The sequence below is a fragment of the Pseudorca crassidens genome, chromosome 8 (genome assembly GCF_039906515.1).
Source record: "Pseudorca crassidens isolate mPseCra1 chromosome 8, mPseCra1.hap1, whole genome shotgun sequence".
Lineage (NCBI taxonomy): Eukaryota > Metazoa > Chordata > Mammalia > Artiodactyla > Delphinidae > Pseudorca > Pseudorca crassidens.
Genome location: NC_090303.1, coordinates 93,251,334 through 93,264,939, shown reverse-complemented (window position 1 = coordinate 93,264,939; position 13,606 = coordinate 93,251,334). Strand labels below are relative to the sequence as shown.

Below are 13,606 nucleotides of genomic sequence, written 5' to 3'. Positions count from 1 at the left end.
CTGTCAACCCCTCTCAGCAGAAGGCTTCTCCAGCACTACCTTCCTCAAAGCAGGAAAGGGAAAAGGGGAAGAAGCAGGTTTCCAGTTTGGGGACCCAAACTCTGACTGAGTTGCTATGGTGACAACAGATAATAAGCATAAATAATCATCAGGTTTGGTTTTCAGGTACAGAGTAAAGAGAAGACCCTCTCTGCCCATATATTCTCCCAACGTATAGTACTGCCCTGTCATCTAAGGACACATGCATCTCTGTATGGCATCAACTGCATGGGGTTTCACTTGTCAAATGAGGAATCAATCTACTATTTCAATTTTAAGGGGACCAATATGGGATCAATGATGTTTCCTAATGACAGAAGGAGTCTAAAAGTTAAGACAATTCAAACCAAATCATTTCCTAAAAGAAGGATCTTTCATTGATCATGGTTCATCCTTGCCATTCCCAGTCAGTGAAGCCATTTTGTTCAAATTTAAGCAGTAACAAAATCATTTTTAGGGCTAGAAAGGACCTTAAATATAGTCTAGTTCAACCCTTTCATCTGAAGAGGTGAGCATACTGAGTCTCACCCAGGTTACAGAGCTCAGACAGGGCTTTACCCCACCACTGCAGTGCCTCTCAATCCAGCAGTGGACACGTTGAAAAAGAAGTTAGCGTTTTAAGTAAGGCTCATCATTTTTTCTAAGGCAGAAAAAGTTGATAGCTTTGTATGAAGAAATTATGCCATCACCTTTCATTGTTTTCCCTTTTTACCAGAGTTGATACTGCAATTTCTCTCTCTACAACCTCACTTGAAACCATTCTCTATGATTTAAGTTTTCTTGAAACGAAAAGGGTACCTTGTGTTAAAGTTGGAGGTGAAAGTTGATTGGACATCCTGTTGTCAAGGAAATCAGTTGTTTCTCTCTGTCTCTCTCTCTCTCTCTCTCTCTCTCTCACTCACTCACACACACGCACACACACACACACACACACACCACCACCACCACCACCACCATCATCACCACCACACAATCCACCAGTTAATACAGTGCAATTTAAACCCTTCATCTGACATTTAAAAATTATTTTAAAATACCCAAGGGCTGTACTCTGAAAATCTGTACAGAAGTACTCCAGGGAGGTAATTCCTAGAACTCAAACTCAGGAAGGCCTTTATCTAATTCTGGGGAAGCCACCGTCCTTCTGAGTCAGTGCTATGTCTCAGAAATGTATGAGACAGTCTCCAAGGTCAATGTCAAGTCAACTGCAGAATGAGACTGTTGGAAAGATAAGTTCTTGAGTACGTCTTATGCTTAAAGCAGGAAGCTATGAACTAAAAAAAAAGTAAGTAAAGACCGAGCTAAAAGGCGTCTTAGAGAGTGAGGTGGAGTCCCCTATTACTAAAAATATGCACCATCTCCCCACTCTTCCTTTAGAGGAATACATCTCCCTGCTCCATCAGTGTCAGGCTTGGCCAAGTAACTTGTTTTGGACTCACTGCACGCGGAGCATGCTTTCTGCCTTGACTTTGGGTTTGGCCAATAGAATGTTAGCAGAAACTTAAAATGTTCTTGCATTTGGGGGCTTGCTCTCTTGACCCTTTGCCTTCACCATGAGAAGAGCCTGCCCTGGCTTGCCTGCCATTCCAAGGAGGATGAAACAAGTGTGTGGAGCACAGCTGCCCCAGCTGGGCCTGGCCTAGATGAGCCACCTCCCTAGCTGAACCTGCAGAAGCACCAGGAAGCCCAGCGGAGCTTCCCAGCGAGGCGAGCTTAGATCAGCCAATTCCAGCCAACCCTTAGGCACATGATCAATAATAACTTATTGTGTTTAAATCACTGCATTTTGGAGTAGTTTGTTATCCAGGAATAACAAACTAATCAGAGACCATCCAGTAGAATATCTTCATGTACTACCTTTGCAGTGTTACATAGTAAATTAAAGAGTGATAGCAAACTGAGGAGAACTTGGCCAAAACCATGGATCTCCTGGCATTTCCACAAAGAATACAAGTGAATCCTTTTTGAAAATCAACACTGGGGGAGCAGGCGTCATGTCGTGTGGATAGAAGGGCTCACAAACCACTGGACCCCGTTAGGATATACAGTAGGGACACCACAGAATTTCGCTGCACCTAAAAAAGTTATCAGAGACCTGAAAATCTGGAAAAGAACTACCAAAAATCATCCATCCAGTAGCTGAGGGAAAATGTCTAGGACTCCAGTGTGGAAGGATGTGTGCTGAGAATCAACATGATTCAAGTCTGTTCAGTCTTGAATAGGGTAAATGGTCTGATGGTGGGTTTGTTTGTCAGATTCTCGAATTTTCTTTTTAAAGAAGCATACTCTGAAGCATAAAAGGGGAAAATACGGGAAACATCAGGGGAAGGCCTATATTCCTTTATGTGGCTGAGAATTAGGGTGACCACGTGACCCAGTATATCCAGGTCAGTCTTTGTTAGTTTCTGCCGTTGTCCTGGGGTAATTGGGAATCGCATCCCCTTTAACTTCCAGATGTGTACTGTGTCGGATAACAGATTATATGGCCATATAGCTGACAGCATATTTTACAGGTCCAAGTAAGGTTTAGATAAGTTCGTGGGGAAAGACTTGCCATGGGTTGTCAAGGCGAATTAGACTGAGGTGTGGAGGGCCATTGTGTCCTTTGCAGCACACCTTTGGCACAGCGGTGAGAGATGGTCAGGGCACCCAGGGCCTGACTCAGATGGTCAGGGTTTAGAGGCTGGGAAGTGGTGCTTTTCAGGCTAGCACCGTGCACACTGGGGACCCCTGGGGTCTTCTCTAGGAGCCCTGTCTATACTGCTGGGCACTCGCTTTGTGGATCCTCAAAAGTTATAAACACATGCCACATTCCCGTTCTTGTCCTTCCTTCCATATCAATTTAACACACACAAATCAAAATATATGGTAGAAGAATGGAGTTTCCCTCTTACCCACTCAGAGGTCCGTATTGCTTTCTGAGCTCCATCTGGCTTTCCCAGAAACCCTGCAGCAAACAGAGCACTGTAGTAAGAATCAGATGAAACAACATTTCAAATATTCAAACTTATTCAGAAAGAAAGTCTGGAATAGTGAGAACACAGTTACATAAACAATAAAAAAGAATTGAAGTTATATTGTTTTCAAGTATTTTGAAGTATTAGAATAAACTAGTTGCGTGATGGGCTTCCCTGGTGGCGCAGTGGTTGAGAGTCCGCCTGCCAATGCAGGGGACGTGGGTTCGTGCTCCGGTCCGGGAAGATCCCACATGCCTCGGAGCGGCTGGGCCCGTGAGCCATGGCCGCTGAGCCTGCGCGTCCGGAGCCTGTGCTCCGCAACGGGAGAGACCACAACAGTGAGAGGCCCGCGTACAGCAAGACAAAACAAAACAAAACAAAAAACACTAGTTGCGTGAAAAAACAATACTGCCAAGAGAAAGTCTCAGTCAGCTCTGCTTTAATGGACAGAAGAGATCATCTGTACTTATCCTGTTTTTGTATAATTGCTGCTAAAATATTTGAAAATTTTTTGCTTTCTCAACTATGTTCACATTCTCCTCTGCCATTTGGTTTATATTATTATTTTGGGGGGCCAAACCTCTTTTGACAGCCACTATATGCGTAAACGTCTGCTGAGTGTACCCAAATGATCACAAATTCTGAATTATGATCCAAGTTAAATTTTAACTAAAATCAACGTATTCAAAGCATAAGAACCTTAGAGCGACTTTATATATTAGACACACTTTGGGGTGGGAAAGGAGGATTCCTGGAGATATACCTGGGGTGGAGTAGGGGTAGAGGGTCAGAAAATGCTAGACCCATTGTGCTGTAGGGGTGGAGTATGTGTGCAGATATACACAGGGGGATGGTGTGGGTGAAGGCTTGGAGATGGCTGGATCCATCGTGTTGTGGGAAAGAAGTAAACATGAAAATATTCTCAGGTTGGGATGGAGCCAGTGGACAGGAAAACGCTCTAGACTTGTGCTGTGGGAATGGAGTGGTCAGGCAGATATACGACGTGTGGGTGAGAGTAGAGAGTTGGGGGGTAGAAGAGGTGGGTGCTCTTAATGGAAATCCGTCCCAGGCTCATTAAATCTACCTATGCCGTCTAAGCTTGCCGTCTATCAAAGAAAGCTCATGTGACTATAGAAACGGTCAGTGAGATAACTGTGTTCTAGCAAGAACTGGGCAGGGTTTGCAGCTACAAGGATGACGAGCAGAAAGGGAGCATATGTGGAAATTATCCAGAGGCAGGGCACAGTGTTCTTGTCACATCGACGGGAATACAGCTTTCCTCAAAATGCTGAGACTAAATTAATTACTTGACTGAAGGCAACTGATCATTTCCCCCCAGAAATATGTGACATTTATTTGCTTTAATTTCCTATCTGGTCTGTTGTTCTGTTTTGGTACTTAGAAATGTCTTCACACTTGCTCCAAGGAGCTCATGGGGAGCCTTGATGAGATGCTGTTTGTGGGCTGAAAGTTGTGGCCTGGCCACCCCTGAGCTAGAGAGGAGAGAAGGAGGTGTTTAAAAAGAACGCTGGGAAGAGAGAAACAGCAATGAAGAGTGGAAAGGGGTGTTGGACTGAGAAAGGGACAGAAAGGAACAGAAGAGAAACTGAGATGGGAAGGAAAAAGGACAGAAATAGTCTATGTTATTTTCTATCTAACGCCAGGGGCCAGCCTTTCCGGGGGCAGGGGTGGGGAAATCCTAAAGAGATCTTCAGGGGATATTATCAGGATTGGCCCCAATTTCATACTTCCTGCCTTTGTTTGGCTTAGTGGCTCTTCACATGCAGGATCTGTAGGCTCCTGATGTCGGGTCTGGTGGCAGCACCCCCAGGAGTTAGCAGAATAAATCATCTGGCTTCTGAGAAAACCCAACGTGAGAAAAAAAAATAACCTCCGAAGATAGAGTCCTGGGCCCCTATCTCCAAATGCCCTCTGGCATTTCCACTTCCATGTTACTTTGGCAAATCAAAGGTACCTCCTTAAACCAGCCAACCTGCCGACTTTGATTTTTGTCAACTCACGGCCATTCTCCCTTGAATCCTCCACACCTAATTCGCCACAAGAGTTACTAATTTTGCCCCCGCTGTTCTTCTCTTTCACTCTCATCTCCACCCGGGCCAAGCCCTCACCACTTCACATCCAGACAGACCTCAACAGCAGTTGGATTCTACAGACCTGACCTAAATCCTCCCCCTTGCAGAGAAATCTTCCTCTTTGGTGTCCCCCTCCCCACTTCTATGCACCAGTGATGGGACACGCACAGTTCTTCACTTGCCTTTCTGGACTGTCAGTGTTCTAGCCTGTCTCTCTGTCTCTCTGTCTCTCTGTCTCTCTGTCTCTCTCTCTCTCTCACACACACACACACACACACACACACACACACACAGTGGTGTTCCCTGGCACTCCCCAATCTCCTCTTTCTAGTCCATGCTGCTTCCCAAGCTGTGCCCTCTTTCTCACATGGTGCAATCACACACGTCATTGCTCCCCACCTGGTGTGTGTGTCCTTGTCTTTGTGTCTATCGCTCCTGCAGATTCCCTCCTCCAGGAAGTCCTCCAGGATGACTCTAGCCCTGACGGAACTCTCTCTCCTCTGAAGGACAACCGCAGCTACCATCTCTACCACCCATGCTAGCGCTAGGGCATGGGCAACTTCTACTTCTTCCACATTCCAGGGCCTGGCACACCTTAGACACTCATTAATTGGGTTTTTGGATGAATGAATGGATACCAGGACTCAGTATGTATTGACGAGTGATCAGTGAGGGATCATTCTCATCACATAAGAATTGATGCAAGCAGAGGAAGGCTCATTCCGTGGCGCCTTCGCACATAGACCTCCCTGGGTGTGGGCGACCTAGACGAGAGCAATGCTTTGTGGGTAAAGCTGCACTGGGCTCAGAGCATCTTATGCCGAAAGACAGTGGAAGGCAGCCCTTACCTGGCGGAAAAATGTCAAGTTTCCAATAAAAGGAGAAGCCTTGGGATGTCTGATGCCCAACTTCTCTAGTCTTGAAAATGCTGAGGTGGAGTACCTGAAGGGAAAAGCACGTTTTAAAAACCAAGACACAGGTTTGCAGTCACACTTCTGGCCCTGTTAGAAATCAGAATTATTGAGTTCACTAGAAGTAAGGGTAGAGAAAGTTTCCAGTTGACGGCATCTAAGGACTGAAGAGGTGGAGGCCTAGAGGTGAGGGAGTGGCATGAACAGAGCTCAGTAAACTCCTGATAACAGGCTTGAGATCAAGTCATCCTCAGATCTCTTAGCTGGAAGTCCGCTTAGAGATGATGTAGCCCAAATGACCCTTCCCCACCTACAATTTCCATCAGTAACTTTTTTTAAAATTTAATTAATTAATTTATTTAATTTAGGCTGCGCCGAGTCTTAGTTGAGGTGTGCGGGATCTTCCTTGCGGCATGCGAACTCTTAGTTGAGCCATGTGTGCGGGATCTAGTTCCCCCACCAGGGATCGAACCTGGGCCCCCTGCATTGGGAGCGCGGAGTCTTACCCACTGGACCACCAGGGAAGTCCCAGTAAAATTTTTTTTAAACTGCACCTTGGGAATTCCCTGGCAGTCCAGTGATTAGGACTCTGCCATTTTATTGCCTAGGGTCCGGGTTCGATCCCTGGTTGGGGAACTAAGATCCCACAAGCCGTGCAGCGTGGGCATCCCCCCACCAAAAAAAAAAAAACCAACCAAACTGCACCTCTCCCCACTTCAGCTGCTCGGCCTTTAAATCTACCATGAACAATTGTCTTACAAGGCAAAGCAAAAAAAGTAACAATGGCAAAAATCAGTTCCCTGTGCAAATATGTGGTTTTCCTTGGTCAAAACTGACCCCTGGACATATCCCTCATCCCATTCCATGGCCTAATAGAGAAAAATAAAAAATTGGGATGGAAGGGACACACCATGGAGACAAGACCTCATCACCAAGCACTTACAAACTCTTTATGTCTGTTTTCATGGCCTGAAACCATATGGGAAGCATATTTTCCTTACCCCAAATCAGGAAACGTGGCCCGACAGATTTCTGTGCCACTTTCCAGGAGAAAGCGGCAGTCTGAGGAGTGCAGTGTGGCTGTCAAAACACTGGAATTACTAGGATATTTCAACAGTTTATGGGAACAGAGGGATAACATAGTGAAAGTCAGAATTGGCTTAGAAAAACCTGGACATATGGCTGTAATCCCTAATCAGCCAGCCAATTAGGTCAAAAGTTCAGTTAGTTCAGAAAAATTAATGAGTCAGACTGGGTGTCTAGCATCATGCAAAGATTAGCCAAATCTCAATTTAAGAGCAAGAAAAAATATGGAGAATATTCATATAGCCAGACTTCAAAGGAGTACTGGAACTTAAAAAACCCCACTGCTCTAAGGCTCACGTATCATTAGAAAGATGGAATGTTTGCTGTAGACTCGGACCTTCCCCTTTGCTGCCTGCTGTCCAATAAGGAGCACTTAAAATAAGAACATTGCAGTGAATACTCAAATAATCAGGGAAGTGACAACAGGTTAACTGTTTTGTGTTATTCTGAGCAAAGCAGCTACCTTTAAAGTGGCTACAGGGAGAGCCAAGCCAGGGCAGAAAGGGAAAGCGGGCTCTCCTCCCAGTTTTCCCGAGCAAGGTTTCTACCATATTAGCTGCATTATTGGGTTTGAATGAATCCCCAGGACATCACATTTAAGTCCACGTTCAAGTGTAATTACAAACCACACTCAAGGGCCATGTGTGAATTACATGGATTAGTCATGCCAACATTCCTCTTCATTAGTGTGTATGCCAAAGGTTGACAGCAGAGTGTGTAAAAGTGATTCAAGTAGACTATGATGTTTTAAATAACCCCCTTCACATGTAAGAGGAAAGAGAGACCAGAGGAGACTTACCAGTCCACTTAACACTCCCTTCAACATCCTCAAATCTGGTTTCTAGTTCATTTTTTCATCGGTTTCTGTGAATTATTTTCTAAATGTAATCTCTAATGGGTAGAAAGAAATATGTCGATCTTGGGCCACGTAATTACATCTTAATTTTGTAATTAGATGTCTTGATTGTCTAATTAAAGGACAAGAAGTCTGTGCCTAATTACACATGCTAATTATCATGCAAGCCCATGCCCTAATTATGTAACTCCACTTACAAAAATACCACTGTGTGTCTCTGCACAAAATTCAGACATTTCCAAGCATATGGCGTCAGCAGAGAATGTTCTGGACACAACCATAAACTTCAGTTTGCAGCCTGGAGTCAAGTATAGAACTTAAGCGTCTTCAGCTAGGAATTGGCCAAATGTTGCCATCAGTAACTAGAGGCCTTGAACTAAAATCTGCAGGGAGAGATCACTGTCTCCAGACTTCTGAGCAAAATTGCAAAGTGGGTTCCATTTGCTCCCACTTCCTTCTCTGCATCCATGTTTCATATTCTCTGGTCCCAGGCTCCGCTCTGTCTCAACAGGCTCCTAAACCAGAATCCATGGACTTAAGGAGTTAGGGGTTGAATTGTGTCAACCCCAACGCCGCACCCCCGTAAAATAAGTTGAAGTCCTAACTCCCAGTATCTCAGAATATTACCTTATTTGGAGATAGGGTGGCTGCAAATGTAATTAAAGATGAGGTCATACTGAAGTAGAGTGGACCCCTAATCCATTACGGCTGGTGTCCTCATAAGAGGATGCCATGTGAAACATGGAGACACAGGGAGAATGCCATGTGATGACAGAGGCAGAGATTGGAGTTACATGGCTGCAAGTCAGGAAACGCCAAAGATTGTCAGTAAACCACTGGAAGCTAGGAAGAGACAAGGAAGGATTGTTCCCTACAGATTTCAGTGGGAACATCGTCCTGCAAAAACCTTGATTTCAGATTTCTGCCTTCCAGAACTGTGAGACAACAAACTCTGGTATATTCAGCCCAGTTTGTGTTACTTTGTTATGGCAGCTCTAGGAAACTGGTACACCAGGAATACCCATGAATGAGTTTTAGAGAGTCAATGAAAAAATAATTTTTTTAAATGTCTCCTGTTACCCTAAAAATTGTCATTGTGGGGAGCTTCCCTGGTGGCACAGTTGTTAAGAATCCGCCTGCCAATGCAGGGGACACGGGTTTGAGCCCCAGGCCGGGAGGATCCCACATGCCGTGGAGCAGCTGAGCCCATGCGCTGCAACTGCTGAGCCTGCGCTCTAGAGTCCCTGTGCCTGGAGCCCGTGCCCCACAGCAGGAGAGGCCACCGCAGTGAGAAGCCCACGCACAACAACGAAGAATAGCCCCTGCTCACCGCAACTGGAGAAAGCCCGCGCGCAGCAACGAAGACCCAACACAGCCAAAAATAAATCAATAAATTTATGATTTTTTAAAATTGTCACTGTGAAAGCAATTTTTTATGTCAAATTGGGCCATTAAGTCCTGAGCCATCAAAAACGTGCTGGTGGCCAGGGATGCTAGTAAATCAGGTAATAGGCAGACATCATGCAGCCACCATTTCTCAGGGCTGGAAACCATCTAGCGATTTTTAGAATAGCTTCTCTTTGATGGGAACTAATGCAAGTGTATTCCACAATTATGAACATGAACATCTATCATTGTTTACATTAAGGATACTTAAGTTGGAAAACGCCAACGGAAAGGATATGTAGTAGCTTCAGACAGCATCCTTTGGTTTCACTTCTACAACCAAAGTAGTCAGTTATCCCTATAGGATACAAATCCTGCAGTACCGGTGGTGCTCCTTCTACTGTCCATTCTCAAAGTAAATGGAACCACATGGGATCATTTTCAACATAAGAAATTCCCCAATACTTTGTCTTCCCCAAGACAAAGTCCTTTCTTGATGCATTCAACAAGAGTGGTCAGCCCATCGCTTAGCCCAAGAAGCCACTCGTGATAAATTGGGGGACATTTGGATAAACTGTGTATTAAAGAGATGAGCTGATTGAGGTTGGAGCCAAAGTAGAAAAGAGTCAAACAATGGCTTGTCCTCTAAGAGTCCCTCATTGTGTCTCTTGAGCAGCGGCCATAGAGGAGGAGTTGGTTTCTCTCTTGTGTGCTTCTGGGAACAGCCAGCTCCTCGGCCCATTCATTATGTCTTCACAATCCCTATCAAAGAATGTCTACTTAGTGAGCTGCTTTTGGAAATTTCAGTGGCTATTTATATTTTTGAAATGGTGCAAGATTCTTTTGGCAAATATCAATTTTCCTGGGATAAAAATCACGGTGTTCCAGGAAGAGGTAAAGCCCGGGGGGTGCGAGGTAACCCACCTGTCCCAACTTTGAAGAAGAGAAGCCCTTTGTCATGGTTACTCTACGCTTGGTGACATGCACGACCATTAAAGGCTTTGCCAGCAATTCCGTAAAAGGTTGTGACCACATCAGAAACTTTATTAGACAAGGGCTTACATTTTTGCCTCTTCAAAAGATTTTAAGACATGGGAGCTGAAGATGAGGTTTGCTAGCTTTCCAGAAAATGAATCTTGAAATGCTTGATAGAAATTTGAGCAAAAAAATCTAGAAATATTAGGGAGAAAGCCTACCCTCATTTTATTATAATTGTAGTTTTTTCTGAGTATATTTTTTATATATCTGAGATCCTGTTCTCTATAATTTTTTTCTGTTTCTCTATATTTCCACTTTTTCCATTTACCATCAGGAAAAAAATCTCCATGTTATGAATCCTTTATGAATATTATTTTTATGGCTATATATTGCTCTTGTGGACATATCATAATTTACTAAACTATTTTTATTGTTACATATTTAGGGTGTTTTCAGTTTCTTAGTTAATTTAAGTTATGCCACAACAATAAACATCTCTATGCGTCAAGCTTTTCTGGCACTTTACACAGGAAGCTTATCCAGATCTGAAATCCCTGAGTCACTGGTTTTAAGCACTGGCGTGCAACGCCAAACTGCTTTCCAGAGAGTTTGTCCCAGTTAGTCTCAGTGTCAGTGTATCCATTTCACCAAACACTCTCATAAAGTTTTTCCAAATTTTGTAGACACATCAGTATATCTCGATGTCTGCATTTATTTTCATTCCTAGAGAGAGAGAGAACATTTTTTGCCATCCCTTGTCCTCCAACTTAAAAAATATTTCCCAGCTTTGAAATTACTCTTTCTTTTCCCCCTTTATTCCCACCACAGTTTATCTAGGTGGCAGGCAGAATTGTGCTACACCAATTGGTTAAAAAATTAGTTGGGGGCTTCCCTGGTGGCGCAGTGGTTGAGAGTCCGCCTGCCGATGCAGGGGACATGGGTTCGTGCCCCAGTCCGGGAAGATCTCACATGCCGCGGAGCGGCTGGGCCCGTGAGCCATGGCCACTGAGCCTGCGCGTCTGGAGCCTGTGCTCCGCAACGGGAGAGGCCGCAACAGTGAGAGGCCCCAGTACCGCCAAAAAAAAAAAAAAAAATTAGTTGGGAAATGAGCAGTCATCAATAGGTGACTGTGAGTTGACTCCAAGCACACATTTGGGCAGGGAGAGGAAGATTAGCAGATGAATTCTGACCAGACTTTGTTTAGAAAATAACTAGCTACAGTCTTGTTAGTTGACTTTAAGTTCTGTTTCCTTCCTCCTTGCCCCATTCTTCCCCTACAATGACGATTAAAGAAACTATATAGAAATTGCTTCAGTCATGCCTCAAGACAGGAGTTCTTGGAAACAGAGTTTCCATATGAGGTCTTCTCAGTTCCCCTTTTAGCACCTCATCTTTCTTTTCACATCCTCATCTTCATGTTCAGTGCCCTCTCTTGACCTTGCTCTCAGGGCTGGAAACCATCTAGTGTACATTCATTCATGTGTCAGTTAGTAGCAGTTAAGTTAGCTCCTAAGATATAACCTGCAAACCAGAAAGTTCATTAACTAATTTATAAGAGTAGGTGTCCTTTTCCAGGAGCAAGAAACCGATGTATCTACTCAGAGCACCTCCTTTTCAGGTACTTGAGAAGCCAAATCAATCATCAGAGGATGATGTGTTAAGCCAGGTTCTACAGTAGGAGGTGGCCCATCAGAACAGATAAGTCATTGGGACCCTGGGAAAAATAATCTTGCCCCACAGCTGAGTGCACCTCTATAAAGGGTTGGCAAAGAGACAGTGTGCTTGCTGCACCAGCCCCTCTCTGCCCAATGATTTATAATGCTGCCTCCATCATACACCTCGGTAAGACAGGTGCTTGAGTCTATTCTGATCCATTTGTCTGACTTATGCCAATGACTCACCATTATAACTCTATTATACCTTTTTATGTAGAGAGTATATAGTATAGAGAAAGTATATCTTACTTTCTCATATTAATTTTAGAATGAGTCTAGTTTGATGAAAAATCCTGTTGGAATTTTTATTGGAATTGCATTAAATTTATAAATTAGTACCAATGTTATTATAACACTGAGTCTTCTCATCTGTGTATATGTTATATCTCTCCATTGATTCATTCTCTGTCTTAGGAACGTTTTGTAATTTTATGCACAGAGTATCTTTTTGCTGTTTACATATATTGGTTATTTTTATTGCTCATGTGTAGGAACACCATTTGGTTTTTTATGCCCATCTTGTAATCATGATCCTGCTAAACTTTCTTATTAGTTCTTCTGGTTTACATGTGGATTCTCTTTGATATCTTATGCTGACAATTCTATTTTATGCAAATAATATCAGTTTGTTCTCTTTTTTTTCCTAATCCTTTTGTCTCACTTTTCATTTTCTTTTCTTATCACATTGGCTGTGACATTGAGTACAGTGTTTAAAAGATACAGTAAGAGAGAACATCTTTTTCTTATTTCTGACTCTATGTGGATGTATCTAATGTTTTAAAATTAAGTATAAGATTTTACTGTAGATTTTTAACAGATATCCCTCATTGGGTTAAGGACATTTCTTCCATTCCTAGTTTTCTTGGAAAAGTTTTCCTTGATTAGTCTTTCTATAGGTTTGTCTATTTAATCTTTTCAAAGCACCAACTTTTTACTTTTGTTGATTGTTTCTAGTTTTCTCTCTTTTGCTGTTGTCTAGTTCATTATTTTATGCTCATTTTTTATTATGATCTTCCTACTATTTTCTTTGGGTTTACTCTTTGTTTTGTGTGTGGGTGTGTATGTGTTTTCTTTTAGCTTCTTTTTTTAAAAAATAAATTTATTTATTTATTTTTGCTGGGCGCGGGCTTTCTCTAGCTGTGGCGAGCAGGAGCTACTCTTCATGGCAGTGTGTGGGCTTCTCATTACAGTGGTTTCTCTTGTTGTGGAGCACGGGCTCTAGGTGTGCGGGCTTCAGTAGTTGTGGCATGTGGGCTCAGTAGTTATAGCTCGCAGGCTCTAGGGTGCAGGCTCAGTAGTTGTGGCGCATGGACTTAGTTGCTCCGCAGCATGTAGGATCTTCCTGGACCAGGGCTTGAACCCATGTCCCCTGCATTGGCAGGCGGATTCTTAACCACTGTGCCACCAGGGAAGTCCCTCCTTTAGCTTCTTAACATTTTGGCTCACTTATTTTCAGTATTATTTTGTTTTTAATAAATGCTTTTAAGGATATAAATCTCCCTCTTATTACTTCTTTAGCTGCATCCCACACATTTTGAAATGTAGTACTTTAATTGTCTGATAGTTTCATTCTAATAGGAGACTT

General features: G+C 43.3%; 1 protein-coding gene across 2 annotated transcripts in view; it reads right to left on the bottom strand.

The window, feature by feature from the left end:
- TBXAS1 (thromboxane A synthase 1) overlaps window positions 1-13,606 on the bottom strand; it is a 149,991-nt gene that overhangs the window by 109,778 nt on the left and 26,607 nt on the right. For both annotated transcript variants that reach the window (XM_067747185.1, XM_067747184.1), the window contains exons 2-3: window positions 5,938-6,031; window positions 2,934-2,986 (exon numbers count right to left, since the gene is read on the bottom strand). In XM_067747185.1, coding sequence (XP_067603286.1) covers window positions 2,934-2,986; window positions 5,938-6,031 — 147 coding nt within the window. The remainder of the gene's footprint in view (window positions 1-2,933; window positions 2,987-5,937; window positions 6,032-13,606) is intronic.